The sequence below is a fragment of the Callospermophilus lateralis genome, chromosome 7, assembly GCF_048772815.1.
Source record: "Callospermophilus lateralis isolate mCalLat2 chromosome 7, mCalLat2.hap1, whole genome shotgun sequence".
Classification (NCBI taxonomy): domain Eukaryota; kingdom Metazoa; phylum Chordata; class Mammalia; order Rodentia; family Sciuridae; genus Callospermophilus; species Callospermophilus lateralis.
In genome coordinates, this window is record NC_135311.1 from 6,722,715 (window position 1) to 6,738,469 (window position 15,755).

Below are 15,755 nucleotides of genomic sequence, written 5' to 3' on the forward strand. Positions count from 1 at the left end.
AAAATATTTATTTTTTAGTTTTAGGTGGTGCACCCAGCGCCCCGTGCATGCCAGGCGAGTGTGCTACTGATTGAGACACATCCCCAGCCCTACTTCTTATTTTTTGAGAAAGGGTCTTGCTAAATTGTTCAAGATGACCTGGAACTTGGGATTCTTCTGCCTCAGGCTCCCAAGTTGTTGGTATTATAGCATGTGCCACCATGCCTGGTTTGTAGAATACATTAAAAAAATTTTTTTTTAGTTGTAGGCTGGAGACATCTTTATTTTTTCTATGTATTTATTTTTATGTGGTGTTAAGGATTGAACCCAGTACCTCACACATACTAGGCAAGTGCTCTACTACCGAGCCACAAGCCCAGCCCTAGAACACATTTTTAAATGATTCTAAAATAAAAATTTTTTTTTTTTTTTTGTATCAGGGATCAAAATCAGGGGCTCTTAACCACTGAGCCACATTCCCAGTCCTTTTTTGTATCTGATTTAGAAATAGGGTCTTCACTGAGTTGCTTAGCTTCTCGCTGAATTGCTGAAGCTGGTTTTGAACTCACGATTGTCCTGCCTCAGCCTTCGCAGATACTGGGATTATTATATATGTGCCAATGAGACTGGCTATTGAAATAAATTTTTAATAAAATTTATTTCACTAAGATCATTATATTTATTAAAAATAAACAACACAAAAATTTCTAAATGTCTTTAAATACCCAATGCTTCTGCTAAATTATTATGCAAATTGTCCACTCAATATTTGGGATAAGTGCCATTAGTATTTATCAACATCAAGAATGCATTTACTGGGGCTGGGATTGTGGCTCAGCAGTAGAGCGCTTGCCTCGCATAGGTGGGACTTGGGTTCGATCCTCAGTACCACATAAAAATAAAGGCATTGGGTTGTGTCCATCTACACCTAAAAAAAAATATATATATATATATAAATATATATATATATTTATATATATATAAAAGAAAAGAATGAATTTACTGCCATGCCTGCCTATAGTCCCAGTGAACTGGGAGGCTGAGGCCCTAATCAATTTAGTGAGACCTTGCCTCAAAATGAAACATAAAAAGGGTTGGGGACATGGTTCACTGGTTAAGCACACCTAGGTTCAATCAATAATCATAATAATAAAAAAATTAACTGTCACCCATAGTTATTCATTCAATGTTTATACTGAACACTTTGTTGCATCTCATAATCATTTTGACTTTGGAAAAAAATTATGATAAATGATATAGAATTTATTGAAAAATTTTTAGGTATAAGTTCAGTGATATTAAGTACTATTCTTATTTTGTTTTTCTTTTTTATTTCTTTTTCTTTTTTTTAGTCATACATGACAACAGAATGTATTTTGACATATAATACATACATGGAATGTACATACATCAATCATAAACTATTCTTATTTTTAATGAGATTTCATATCTTATTACTGGAAATATTCCTACATTAGAAATAACATTTCTAATATATATGAACTCATAACTCCTAGTGAATTACTAAGTAAAACTTTCTGAACATAGTAGATGAAAGTTGTTACTAATGTTTTCTCACTGCTTTCTTTTTAAAAACTCCTTGATCTTTTGTGGGAGCATTAAATTTTGGTACATGCTTTGAAATCCTACTTAGGCTGATAAGCATAATTAAAATGAGCCAGAGTAGCAGCTCATGCCTGTAATCCCAGTGGCCAGGAAGCCCAAGGCAGGAAGATCTGGAGTTCAAAAGCCAGCCGTAGAAATTTAGTGAGGCCCTGAGCAATTCAGCAAGACTCTGTCTCAAAATAAAAATTAAAAAGGGTTGAGGGCAGAGGTTGGGGCTGTAGCTCAGCAGCACAGCACTTGCCTCGCAGGTGTAAGGCCCTGGGTTTGATCCTTAGCACCACATAAAAAAAAAAGAAAGAAAAAGATGAATGTCCCTGAGTTCAATTCCTGTGTGTGTGTGTATATATAAAAAAATACAGAAGTAAATTTAAAAAACAAAATAAGGGGCTGGGATTGTGGCTCAGCAGTAGAGCGCTCGCCTAGCGTAGGCGGGACCCAGATTCGATCCTCAGCACCACATAGAAATAAAGGCATTGTGTTGTGTCCATCTACATCATATGTATGTGTGTGTGTGTGTGTGTGTGTGTGTATATATATATAAACAAACAAACAAACAAAATAAAATAAGGAAGGAGCAGGTGTAGTGGCACAAACCTGCAATTCCAACAACATAGGAAGGTGAGACAGAAGGATTCAAGTGGAGACCAGTCTGGCCAACTTAGTGGTATCCTATCTCAAAATAAAATTTAAAAAGAGCTGAGGATTTAGATCAGTGGTAGAGCATTGAGTTCAATCCTCATTACTGAAAAATTGTGTTGTCTACAGTTGTAGGTACTGAAATATACTCAATTTGTCCGGAAAAATTCTTAAAATTTAAAAGTAAAACAGGTTGTTTCTATTCACTGTGTCTGGAAAATCAAACCACAAGTTTTCCAAAATCTGAAAGTAGATGCTGTGAACTAAGATGTGAAGTTTCTGATTTATCGATATAAATTGCCATTATCATAGGTAGTGATGCCTTTGAGAAACTAGAAAATATTTTTCCCCTCAACATATAGTCTAGGCCAAAAGTTCTACTTCTTACGAGGATAACTCAATAGCACTGGGAAATGTATTAGTGTGATCAATTTAACTAGCTATGAAGATTCAGATTATTCTCTGTGACTAGAAGTGGGTTTTCATTTGAAGGATTTTAAGGTTCTCAAAGATGGGTAAATGGAAGCAAGCTGTACTCATTTCACACTGAAGTTTAGAGAGGAACTAAAAGGGAGCAAAAGGTCCTTTGAGTCAGGTGCACACCTGTAATCTCAGCTATTTGGGGACCTAGGCAGAAGATGACAAATTTGAGGCTAACCTGGACAATTTAACAAGATCCTGTGTCAAAATGAAACTTAAAAAGGACTGGGGCTAGGCATTGTGGTGCACGCCTATAATCCCAGCAACACTAAAGGCTGAGACATGATGAGGATGGCAAGTTTAGGGCTAGCCTTAGCAATTTAGAACTTAGTAAGATTCTGTCTTGCAATGAAAAATAAGGTCTGGGATGGGCTGGGGTTGTGGCTCACTGGTGTAACGCTTGCCTAGCACACATGACGCACAGGGTTTGATACCCAGCACCGTATTAAAAAACTAAATAAACAAAATAAAGGTAGAGTGTCCATCTACAATTAACAAAATATATAAAAATGGCTTTAAAGAAAAAAAGTTCTGGGGGTGCAACTCCATGATGAAGCACACGTGTTTTAATCCTCAGCACTGAAAAAAAAAAAACAAAAACAAAAACAAAAACAAAAACAAAAAACAAAACAACAACAACAAAAAAGTGATCTGTGAGGGCTGGGATTGTGGCTCAGTGGTAGAGCGCTCACCTAGCATGGGCGGGACCCGGGTTCGATCCTTGGCACCACATAAAAATAAAGGCATTGTGTTGTGTCCATCTACACCTAAAAAATAAATATTAAAAAAAAATCTGTGAACTCTGAGGGTAACCACTGCCAGAGGCATTTTTTTCTAGGATGGATATGTGTGTGTGTGTGTGTGTGTGTGTATTTTTTTTTTTGGTAGTGGAGATTGAATCCAGGCAATCTTAACCACCAAGCCACATTCCCACCCTATTTATTTATTTATTTATTTTTGGTGCTGAGGATTGAACCCAGGGCCTTGTGCATGTGAGGAAGGCACTCTACCAACTGAGCTATATCCATAACCCAGCCCTTTTATTTTTATTTTGAGACAGGGTCTCCCTAAGTTGCTTAGGGCCTTGCTAAGTTGTTGAGGCTGGCCTCAAACTTGCAAACCTCCTGTTTCAACCTCCCAAATTGCTAGGATTATAGGTGTATGGCATTGTGCCTGGTAGCAATATACTTTTATATTCCCAGAAGCATTCAGCTTTTATAAAAAATTCTTTATTCATTCTTTGGCACTGAGGATTGAACTCAGGGTACTTAACTGCTAAGTCACATTCCAAATCCTTTTTTGAGACAGGGTCTCGATAAGTTGCTTAGGGCCTCAGTAAGTTACTGAGGCTGGCTCTGAACTTGTCATCTTTCTGCCTCAGTCTCCCGAGGTGCTGGGATTACAAACATGTGCCACCCTGCCTGGGTAATTTTTTTGTTTTTAATATTTTTAAAGTTCTGATGGAACTTTTTTTTTTTTTTTTTTTAATTTTTATGTGGTGCTGATAATTGAACCCAGTGCGTCACATGTGCTAGGCAAGCGCTCTACCACTGAGCCACAACCCCATCCCTGCCTGCTAATTTTTATTTTAAGACTGGGTCATGCTGAGGCTAGCCTTGAACTTGTGATTCTCCTGCCTCAGCCACCTCAGTTGCTGGAATTATAGAGGGGCAGTTTGTAGACTCAAAGCTAATTTAAAAATGTACCTTAGTCATAGAAACATGGTTCATGGTTTTAAATCTGGTGTTTATGTGGAAAGGAACAACAAATTCCAAGGCATGATGTTAAAAAGTCGAACTTTTAAAACTTAAAAGTTTTTTAAGTACTTATTTCAAATAATTATTAAAAAGTTATTTTTATTTTTTGCAGTACCAAGCGTGGGACCCAGGGGCATTCTAGCAATGAGCTACATCCCCAGTCCTTTTTTTTTTTTTTTTTTAAATTTTTAATTTTTTTTAAGAGAGAGAGAGAGAGAGAGAGAGAGAGAGAGAGAGAGAGAGAGAGAGAGAGAGAGAATATGAATATTTTAATATTCATTTTTTAGTTTTTGGCGGACACAACATCTTTGTTTGTATGTGGTGCTGAGGATCGAACCCGGGCCGCACGCATGCCAGGCGAGCGCGCTACCGCTTGAGCCACATCCCCAGCCCCAATATTTTTTTGTTTTGAGAACAGGGTCTTCAAAGATGCCAAAGCTAGATTTAAACTTTTGATCCTCCGGCCCTAGTCTCCCAAGTAGCTGGTATTAAAGGCATGTGCCACAGTGCCTAGCTAATTATTTAAAAAATTAGCCCTGAATAAAGTGTTTCTTGGACCACCTGCAAATGAGTCAGCTGAGAAATACAAAGGCAGTTCCTACAGATCCTTTAATACCCCATCTCCAATATTTATAGAACCTTGAATATGAAAACAGGAAAGTCACCCTACATATTAGCTGGTATAATTTAGCTGCATCTTTATGAGGGTTACTTTAATATCTATGAAGAAGGAATATGTTAAAAGTAATATATTTTACTTTTAATTACATATTTATGCATTTATCACATTATCTTGTTATTCTATATATGCTAACGTAGTGATCACATTTCTATGAAAATCAGTTGTTAGCATTATATTTAAGGGTTTGCTTTCTCTTTTCACTTAGGGAAGTTTTTTTTGTTTTCTTTTCTTTTTGAAGAAAAGCAACAATGTGAAGGATAAATATCTGTCCTTAGAAAAATGACATAAAGGCTGGGGCTGTATAACTCAGTGGCAGAGCGCTTGCCTAGCATGTGTGAGGCACTGGGTTCGATCCTTAGCACCACATAAAAATAAATAAAATAAAGGTATGTTGTCCATCTACAATTACAAAAAAAAAAAAAAAAAAAAAAAAGAAAGAAAGACATAAAATAACCAATGTAATTTGTAAGGTAAATATCCAAATATTTAATTTTTAAGTGAATTAAACAAAAAAAGGGATGGGGTTGGGTACAATGGTACATGCTTGTAATCTTGGCCAACCTCAGCAATTCAGCAAGACTATCTCAAAATAAAAAAAATAAAAAGGTCTGGGGATGTAGCTCAGTGGTAAGGCACCCCTGGGTTCTACCCCCAGTACATACAAACCATCCAAACAATCAACCAAAAAAACAGACTGGGATACAGGTCAGTTCATTTGTAGAACACTTGCCTAGTATGTGAGAGGCCCTGGGATTAATCCCCAGCACTGGTAGAAACAAAATAAAAACAAAACAAACCAACCCCCAGTGCAATTAGCAGTATAGTATAGAGGAAAAAACATGAGACACACACACACATATATATTTATTTTTTTTGTAGTTGTAAATGGACAGAATGCCTTTATTTGTCAATTTTTATGCGATGCTGAGGATCGAACACAGTGTCTCATGCATGCTAGGCAAGCGCTTCGCCACTGAGCTACAGACCTAGCCCAATGACTTATATTTTTTATTTTTGTAGGTCTGAGATTGAATTGAGAGGTATTCTACTACTGAGCTACATTCCCAGCCCATTTTTATTTTGAGACAGGGTCTCAATAAGTTGCTGAGGGTCTTGCTAAGTTGCTGGGGCTGGCTTCAAATTTGTGATCCAAGTGCTTCAGCCTTCAGAGCAGTTGGGATCAATAGCATGTGCCATTGTGCCCAGTAAGAGTCTTGGTCAAACTGATATGAATTTAAATTCTGTCTCCATCTTTCAAGTGTTGTGTAATATGGAGTAATTTACTGTCCAAATTCTAAGATACTTCATCTGGAAAATGTAAAACTATTACCTACCTCATAGGACTACTGTCAGGAAAAAAGGCACTAACCAATAAGTCTGCATCAATATTATGGTAATTTCACAGACAATAAAATAATATGTGAAAAAATACAGTAATGTTAGCATCTAAAGAAACATATATTTAAATAACTCTAAGGATATAATACTCCTAAATATTAATCCCTCAAAACACTAAATCTCCAAAAATAAATTAAGACATAAATACATAAAGCAAGTAGGACTATGAGAAAACAAATATATTTGGCATATATTCATGATATTGTCAGTGATATCATAAATTAACTTGATATTTAATTAGAACTTCTGACAGTATATAAAATATATATACATAAAATTCTTACACATATAGTCATTTATATTCTCCATAAATTTTTGGAGAATATACTCTAAGGATTTACAAAAAAGGGAATCTATACAAAAGAATTTCATAGTAGTTACATTTTAAATAGTAAAACATTAGAAATAACTTAAATGACCAACAATAGCATAGCATATGAAAGCTATGGCATTTCAGTGTATGGATAATAACAGAGTTTTTAAAAGTGATGAGCTCAAGGACCACAGTGATATGTAAAAGTATACATTTAAAATTTCTGAGTGAAAAATAATCAGTGCACAAAACACTTTTCTATTCTATAGTGATGTAAGTAAGGCAGAAGGTACTGAAGCACATTCCTTTATCTCACTGGACAAGTGACTAGAGACTGGAAAGCAGTTATTTTGGTTAGAACAACTAACCAGAATAGGAAGTACTGATGAGAAATTCACCTGTTCTTTTTTGTATTATAAACTGGCATATTTCAAAACGAATAAATTCTATCTCAGCTCATTTGTCTCTATTTCCATTCTGAAATTTCAATGTCATGTTAAACTAAATGGTCCCAAACAAAATAATTCTTATCTCCAAATCAGTCAAGCCCAAACTTTCCATCTCTGAGGATAGTATTATCATCTCTTCAGCAGTATGACTCAGTTACTATGTACATACCCTTTATAATGGTACATCAGCACATTTTTCTCCAAAATATATCATGGCTTTCTTCTTTACTCTCAGTGCCACTGTCCTACTCTACTCCCTCATTATTGTTACCACATTTTGATAGCTAGGAAGGCGCCCAAGACTGTGTTTATTAATACTTTATAAATATTATCTCATATGATCCTATAAATGTTAAGTTATTATTACCATATATTGATAGCTAGGAAAGTGGGTAAGACCTTGTTTATTAATACTTTATAAACACTGTCACACATAAACCTATGAATGTTATCTTACTGTAGTCTTATAAAATCCACCACATGAAGGCATTTTTTATCAGAGGGTTTAAATAACATTCCCCATGTCTCAAAATATTAAAGAAGATTTAAATCCAGGCACAAGACTGTAAATCTCATTCTTTTTTTGTTACTATAATCAACCGATCAATTAAGTTTTATAATCTGTGTACAACTTCTTGAGAGGAAATCCAAGAGCCTATTTAACTTTAACATCCAAAGAAAGTGTCATTTCTCTGCCTTGAAGCCTTTATGGTTTAGAGGAATCAGTTACAGTACCTATTGAGGCAGTCATCCACACAGCCCTTCCTGGTGTCATCATCTGGCTTCTTACAGTTACAGGTAGTAGCCTCATAACCAGAAAGGGGTTTGACATCAACGTAGACATCTTGAGAAGACAGCAAAGAATAGTTTGTGAACATACGAGATAATTTTTCAAGTGCCAGGCTAAGAACACTGATGGTATGGAAGCAGAAAAATAGCTCAAGTTACTCACTTGAACGGATTTTTTTATACAGTGGAACATCTGGCTTTTTGTATAGCTAGAAGAAAAAAAGAAAAATCTTGATATAGCATTTTACTTCAAATGCCAAACAATCCTTAAAAATATAGGAAACTATCCTGTACTCTGCTTATGTAAAACTATTTATAAGACTTTCTGGATTGGATACAACTGAGGGAATCTCCCTGTGATCACTTTTTACCCCAAAATAAATAGGTAAGAACCAGATTAAACAGAAGCATGAAATAGCTTACAGAAATGTATTTTCAATTATGTTTCTTTTTTTTTCCACTTCGTAATTTTCTTTTTTTAAAATTTTTATTATTGGTTGTTCAAAACATTACATAGTTCTTGACATATCATATTTCACACTTTGATTCAAGTGGGTTATGAACTCCCATTTTTACCCAGTATACAGAATGCAGAATCACATCGGTTACACATCCACTGTTTTGCCATACTAGCGTCTGTTGTATTCTGCTGCCTTTCCTATCCTCTACTATCCCCCCTCCCCTCACCTCCCCTTCTTCTCTCTCTACCCCATCTACTGTAATTCATTTCTCCCCCTAGTTTACAGAATAGAGAACACAGAGACCAATCCACAAAATTACAACTATCTTATATTTGATAAAGGGGCTAAAAGCATGCAATGGAGGAAGGATAGCATCTTCAACAAATGGTGCTGGGAAAACTGGAAATCCATATGCAACAAAATGAAACTGAATCCCTTTCTCTCGCCATGCACAAAAGTTAATTCAAAATGGATCAAGGAGCTTAATATCAAATCAGAGACACTGCGTCTGATAGAAGAAAAAGTTGGCTCTGATCTACATACTGTGGGGTCGGGCTCCAAATTCCTCAATAGGACACCCATAGCACAAGAGTTAATAACTAGAATCAACAAATGGGACTTACTCAAACTAAAAAGTTTTTTCTCAGCAAGAGAAACAATAAGAGAGGTAAACAGGGAGCTAAATCCTGGGAACAAATCAATTATGTTTCTTCAGTATGTTTTTGGATAGGATTACATGAAAATTCCACTAAAGACCAAAGTTATTCCTTTGGAAAAATTAATATTCTATTTGCTGGGCATGGGAATAATGGTGGAATGAGACAGATATTACTACCCTATGTACAAGTACGATTACACGAACAGTGTGACTGTATCGTTGACAGTCAGAGAGAAATGAGAAGTTGTGCTCCATTTGTATACAATGAATTGAAATGCATTCTGCTGTCATGTATAATTAATTAGAACAAATTAAGAAAGATATAAAAAATAGAAAATTCTATTTGCCTCCATCAAAACAAAGGAAAGGGGTTAGGAGTATAGCATAGAGATAAAGTGCATGCACAGCATGTGTAATTTCCTGAATTTAATCCCCAGCACCAAAAACAGAAACAAATAAACAAAACCAAAAATGTGCATAGGGATTGTTTGGGTAGGTATATTAAAATAAAAAGATGGGTACTTTGTTTTTTTACCCATTATTTTGAGTGGAAATTGTAGGAAAATTTTAGTGAAGGCAATTAATTTAAAAATTAAATGGGAAAAAGCAGGCAGTTAAAATGGAGCCCTCACGTTTAAATCAAGAAAGACGGGAGCAGGGAGAAATGATGACTAGAAGACAGTCAGAAAGCCTGCATGCACTTTGCTATAGAAGACAGAACAAAACAAATAGCAACCTGGAGTAAACTGGACTGTTTATTCATCTATTCTAATAATCTCACCATAATTTTTCTGTCCATATGTTCAAAGAACTATTTTCATTGTTAAAAGTTGAGACAAACATCAAGAAGAAAAGGCAGAGGGGAATGTCAACTGCTTTTGGGTTTCTGAAGTTAACCTTTGGTAGTATTTTGGCAAAATTCAAAAGCGTGTTCACTTAATTTTAAGTGTACTTCTATTTCCAGTGTTTTTTCTCAATATGGAGCCTGGAAGTTATAACTTAACACAAAAATCACCAAGGAAAATTTTCCAATTAGATATGCAGTAGAGAAAAACTGGACCTTTCTATTTTTAGTTACCAATATAGTTAAAGGACTTCTGGCAGTATAAGAGTGTTAAACACTTCCTTGCTTCCTTTGGTAGAAGAATCTCTTTTGTATGTGAGAAATAAATTCCAAATCAATAGGAAGGGGCCAATCAAAATAAAGCCTAAAATTTCCTAGTGCTGCTGGCAATACATCTGTATTCTCCTGAGACCTGCATCAAACAGAATTCTTACAGAACAAAATCTTTGCTACCAGAATAAAAGCCAAGAATAACAGAAGGTTGCCTAGTGAGGCAGGAACTTACTGCTATTTTGCAGTATGAATATAGACAAATAGGTCACATTAAATATGAATGCAAATTTACTTTTCTTAGTCTCTAACATTCACAGGGACACTTCTTGATTTTTCCTAAGAGGAAAACATAACAAGGGGCAGAGGAAGAGACTTGCATTCCATGCCTTCCATCCTTAACCGCTTAAGAATGAAATCTATTAAAATAGGCTCTTTGTACCTGATTGTGTTTCCACTGCCATAGGATGTCATAAGGAAGCTGGAAGTCAATTCTCTTTTGTCTTAGATACTTTCCTGAAACAAACAAACAAACAAACAAAAAAACTATCAATTTGAACACCTATGTACTCATACAAAGGATCAAGCAACAACAATATCAATATGCATTGACAATAGAAATAAGAATTTTTAAAAAAAATTTTATGGACTTTTCCACCATCAATTTTTTATTTTGTTTATTTTTTGAGTACCAGGGACTAAAACCAGGGGCACTTAACTACTGAGCCAAATCCCCAGCCCTTTTTATTTTTTACTTAAAGACGGGGTCTTGCTAAGTTGTCTAGGGCCTTGGTAAGTTGCTGAGGCTGGCTTTGAACTCATAATCATCCTGCTTCAGCCTCCTAGCTGCTGGGATCACAGATGTGCACCACCACACCGGGCCTCTACCATCAATTTTTAATTTCAGCTTTTTTCAACTATACTCCATGTGACATATACTAAAGATATATTTTAATTTTACAGTAGTTTCTATAAAATAAATGACAGTAAAATTACTACTAAAAATACACAGGTCACTATGAAGTTAATACTAAGAATTATTTGACAATTAAAACTATTAACCATACAGATCTGGCATCTGCTCTCCTTTCCATTATTACATTTAGTGCAAATTTAACTATAAGAAGGGGAAATCTATTTAAATAACTCAAGAGTCCATGTAATCTTATGACCTGTTAACATTTCTTCCAACCTACTGAAATACTGTTATTTTTTTGGGGTACCTGAATTTCAATGTGGGGGTGTTCTACTACCGAGTTACATAAATTGCCAAGGCTAGACTCTAAAACCTGTGATCCTCCTGCCTCAGCCTCTCAAGCAGCTGGTATAAGCGTGTACCACCACTTATAGGCCAAATTTCAAAGCTCTCTTTCTACCTTATAAAGTTTTTTTCCAGCTCTAGCTTCTTTACTGTGTATGACCTTTGGTCTTCTCTAACCCCTAGAATACTTAACTCTCTTGTTGAAAGACTTAGTGTGCTCTGCTGACTAAAGAGGATTTGAGAGGTCAAAACTATTTTAATGATACTATTATTATATACCTTTCTCATTGTGCTGAAATTTGCACTGATGGCATAAAAGCAACAATTGGTAAAACTTCTGGCATTGTAGTAAATCAACGCAATGGCACAAAGTAATAGGAGTTACTGTATTATTCTCCACACATACATGGGAGGGGAAAAAAAGGTCAGCTTCATTTAAGAATGTTCTTTTATTTATTAATTTTATTAATTTTTATTTGTTCTCATTAGTTCTACATGAAAGTAGATTATATTTTGACATATTATACACATGTGAAGTTATATAAGAATGTTCTTGACAAAGAAAAAACTACACTAAATCTTGACCCACAATATTTTCAACATTCTGCATAGCACAATGGAAGTATGCATAAGGTATCCCTATTGCATACTGAAGTAGGATGGCTGTTTCAGGGAAGAAGCATTTATAAAAATATTTGAAACAAATTGCTTTTTCCTATTATTTATTTATTTTTTTGGTACTGAAGATTGAATCCAGGGGTGCTTTCCCACCGAGCTATAACTATAGTCCTTATTTTGAGACATGGTCTCACTATGTTGCTGAGGCTGACCTGAATCTCGGGAGATTACAGTTTGCACCATTATATCTAGAAAACTGGTTGCTGTTTTCAAGTGACACTATTTTTATTTGTAAGAACAAACTATGGTCACTAAAATATGTGCACTGAAATCAAGCAAAGTGACCTTGTTACTTCAAGAAGCACAACTAACAGGGGCTGGGGATGTGGCTCAGTGGTAGAGCACTTGCCTAGAACATGTGAGGCACTGGGTTTGATCCTCAACACCGCATAAAAATAAATAAATGAGAGGCTGGGGCTGGGGCTCAGCGGTAGGGTGCTCACCTAGCATGTGTGAGGTTCTGGGTTTGATCCTCAGCACAACTTAAAAATAAATAAATAGGTCTGGGATTGTGTCTCAGTGACAGCGTGCTCGCCTAATACGGGTGAGGCCCTGGGTTTGAACCACAACAACACATAAAAATAAATTAATAAAAATATTGTGTCCAACTATAACTAAAAAATATATATTAAAAAAAATAAAATACATAAATAAAATTTATTGTGTCCAACTACAACTAAAAAATAAAAAAAAATAAAAAAAAATTGAAAAAAATGAATAATAAGCGGGGTACAGTGGCCCACACCTGTAATTCCTCAGGATGACGAGGAGGAGGATAATGAGTTCAAAGCCAGCCTCAGCAAAAGCAAAGCACTAAGCAAGCAAGACCCCATCTCTAAATAAGATACAAAAGAGGGCTTGGATGTAGCTCATATGCTGAGTGCCCCTGAATTCAAATTTCGGTACCCCCACCCCACCAAAAGGGTATTATGTCCATCTATAACTAAAATAAATGAATAAATTGAAGCAAAACTGACAGCTGGGTGGTGGAGGCAAATGCCTATAATCCTAGATACTTGGAAGGCTGAGGTAGAAGGATCACAAGTTCAAGTTCAGCTCCTGTAATTCAGCAAGATGTATCTCAAAAAACCATCCCAAACCAAATAAAAACAAAAACAAAACCAACAAACAACCCCCCCAACCCCAAACAACTAAAAAAGGAAAAATGACAACATTTGTTGCCAAAGATAAAATTTGATGAAACAAGAATAAATATATATATATATATATATATATGAAAGAAATATATAATTCAATGATTCCCCCTCCCCTTTTTCTTTGTGTGCCAGTAGGGATTGAATCTAGGGGTGCTGTACCACTGAGCTACACCTGTCCTGAAGTTTGAGACACGGTCTTTTAATTTAGCCCACACTGGCCTGGAAATTGTGAGCTTCCTGTCTCAGCTCCCAGAGTAGGTGAGATGACAGGGCATGCGTGCGTCACAGTTCCCTGTGAATTAAGTTATTTTTTTCTCACTAAAAAACATGAAATGTGATAAATTCATGGAATGGTAAAACTTCCATCCAAACTACAAGAGACCAATGGATTTTAATGTAATCGACTACAAAAAGCTCAGTGATTTCAGATTCCACATTGAAACTGACCTTAAAGAAATTATCACATTTATACTTTTGGTATGGTATAAAAAAAATCCAATTATCTGAAGTTGGTGTTGAAATAGTCCTCTTGTTTTCCAATGTGTATGAGATCAGATTTCTACATAAAGTTACACTCAAAAACTTCGCTGTCTCCTATTAAGCCAGGCATTAGAAACATTTGCAAAAAATGTAAAATTAACTTATCTCTTCTTTTTTTTTTTTTTTAATACTGAGGATGTAACCCAGGGGCACTTTACTTTTGAGCCACATGCCAGTCCTTTTTCATATTTTATTTAATGACAGGGTTCTCAATGAGTTACTTAGGGTCTTGATAAGTTGCGGAGGCCAATTTTAAACTCATGATCCTCCTGCCTCAGCCTTCAAAGCTGCTGGTATTATAGATAGGTGTGTGCTACTACATCTGGATGAAATAAAATTGTTTCTTTTGTGGTGCTGGGAATTGAACACAGGGCTTTGTGTATGCAAGGAAAGCACTCTACCAAGGAGGTATATCCCCAGCCCAAAATAAAATTTTGGCACATACAAATAATGTAACATTATGTAGTTAACTAAAATGAAAAGGGGTATATTATGTATTCATGTGAAAATATAACATGTCTCCAAGTTTTTGAACATTATAGCACAAGTTCATTTCTGTAAATACTAAAAACATTAAATAGCTAGATATGGTCGGACTGATTGGGAAGGGGAATGAAGAAAATTTATGGGGTGATGGTAGTATTATTGAGAAGGGTTTGGAGCCAGGCGGAATGGTGCACACCTGTAATCCCACCTGGCTGAGGAATGAGGATTGCAAATTTTAGGTCAGTCCCAGCAATTTGGCAAGGTCCCAAGCAACTTAGTGAGACTGACTCTGTCTCAAACTGAAAAATTAAAAAGGGATGTAATACACACATACGTACATATATACATACAAAAGGGAAGGGTGTGGTTTAAACAGGTGGGTGCATTTATAAAAGCAGAAAATGCACATTGAGATTTGTGTATTTTGTTTATGGCAAATTTACCTCAAAACATGAACCTATAAAGCAATACTGAGATTCGGTTCTGGAATGTTAAACACGTAGGTTGTGTGTACAGGAGTATATGTATATCACCCCGCCCCACTCTTCAACTCTATGCTGGGAATGAAACCAAGGCCTCACACATGCTAGGCAGGTGTTCTACCACTAAGCCTCAGCCCTAGGGAATATATTGTCTGTAATTTACTTTATTTATGTATTTTCATGGGCACAGACATGTTTATCTAAAGTAGATATAAATTCAAAGGAGAATGGGGCAGTCTCAAGACAGAAGTTTGGGCTAAAGCAAGGAATACACATTCCAGGGAGAATGCAGGCTATTTTCAGAGAGTCAGCATGCAATTTAGAGTACATTTAAAAGTAAGATAAACTAACATATGTACAGAGATGATATATATAGATACACATAGAACAAACCAAATAACATAAAATATTGGTGATAGAATTTAGGTGAGAGGATATAATGTATTCACTGTAAAAAATTCTTCATTTTTCTCAACAATGTAAACTTTCATAGGAAGTGGTTGAAAAAAAAAAAACAGCTATATGTGCATAGGAAAAAGTCTGAAAGGGTATATGTGAAACTTTATCTTTGGGAAGGAGGCGTCTCCTTTTTTTTTTTTTCCTGGTACCAAGAATTGAACCCAAGGACACTTAACCACTGAGCAATACCCCTAGCCCTTTTTTTTCTTACATTATTTTTTTAGTTGTTGATGGACTTTTATTGTCTTTATTTTTATGTGGTGCCGAGAATTGAACCCAGAGCCTCACGCATGCTAGGTGAGCACACTACCACTGAGCCACAACCCCAGCCCAGCCCTTTTTATTTCTTA

General features: G+C 35.7%; 1 protein-coding gene across 4 annotated transcripts in view; it reads right to left on the bottom strand.

Annotated features, from left to right (window-relative positions):
- Ash1l (ASH1 like histone lysine methyltransferase) overlaps positions 1 to 15,755 on the bottom strand; it is a 178,231-nt gene that overhangs the window by 29,292 nt on the left and 133,184 nt on the right. For all 4 annotated transcript variants that reach the window (XM_076862155.1, XM_076862156.1, XM_076862153.1 and 1 more), the window contains 3 exons: positions 10,785 to 10,858; positions 8,273 to 8,318; positions 8,056 to 8,164 (listed from right to left, as the gene is read on the bottom strand). In XM_076862155.1, coding sequence (XP_076718270.1) covers positions 8,056 to 8,164; positions 8,273 to 8,318; positions 10,785 to 10,858 — 229 coding nt within the window. The remainder of the gene's footprint in view (positions 1 to 8,055; positions 8,165 to 8,272; positions 8,319 to 10,784; positions 10,859 to 15,755) is intronic.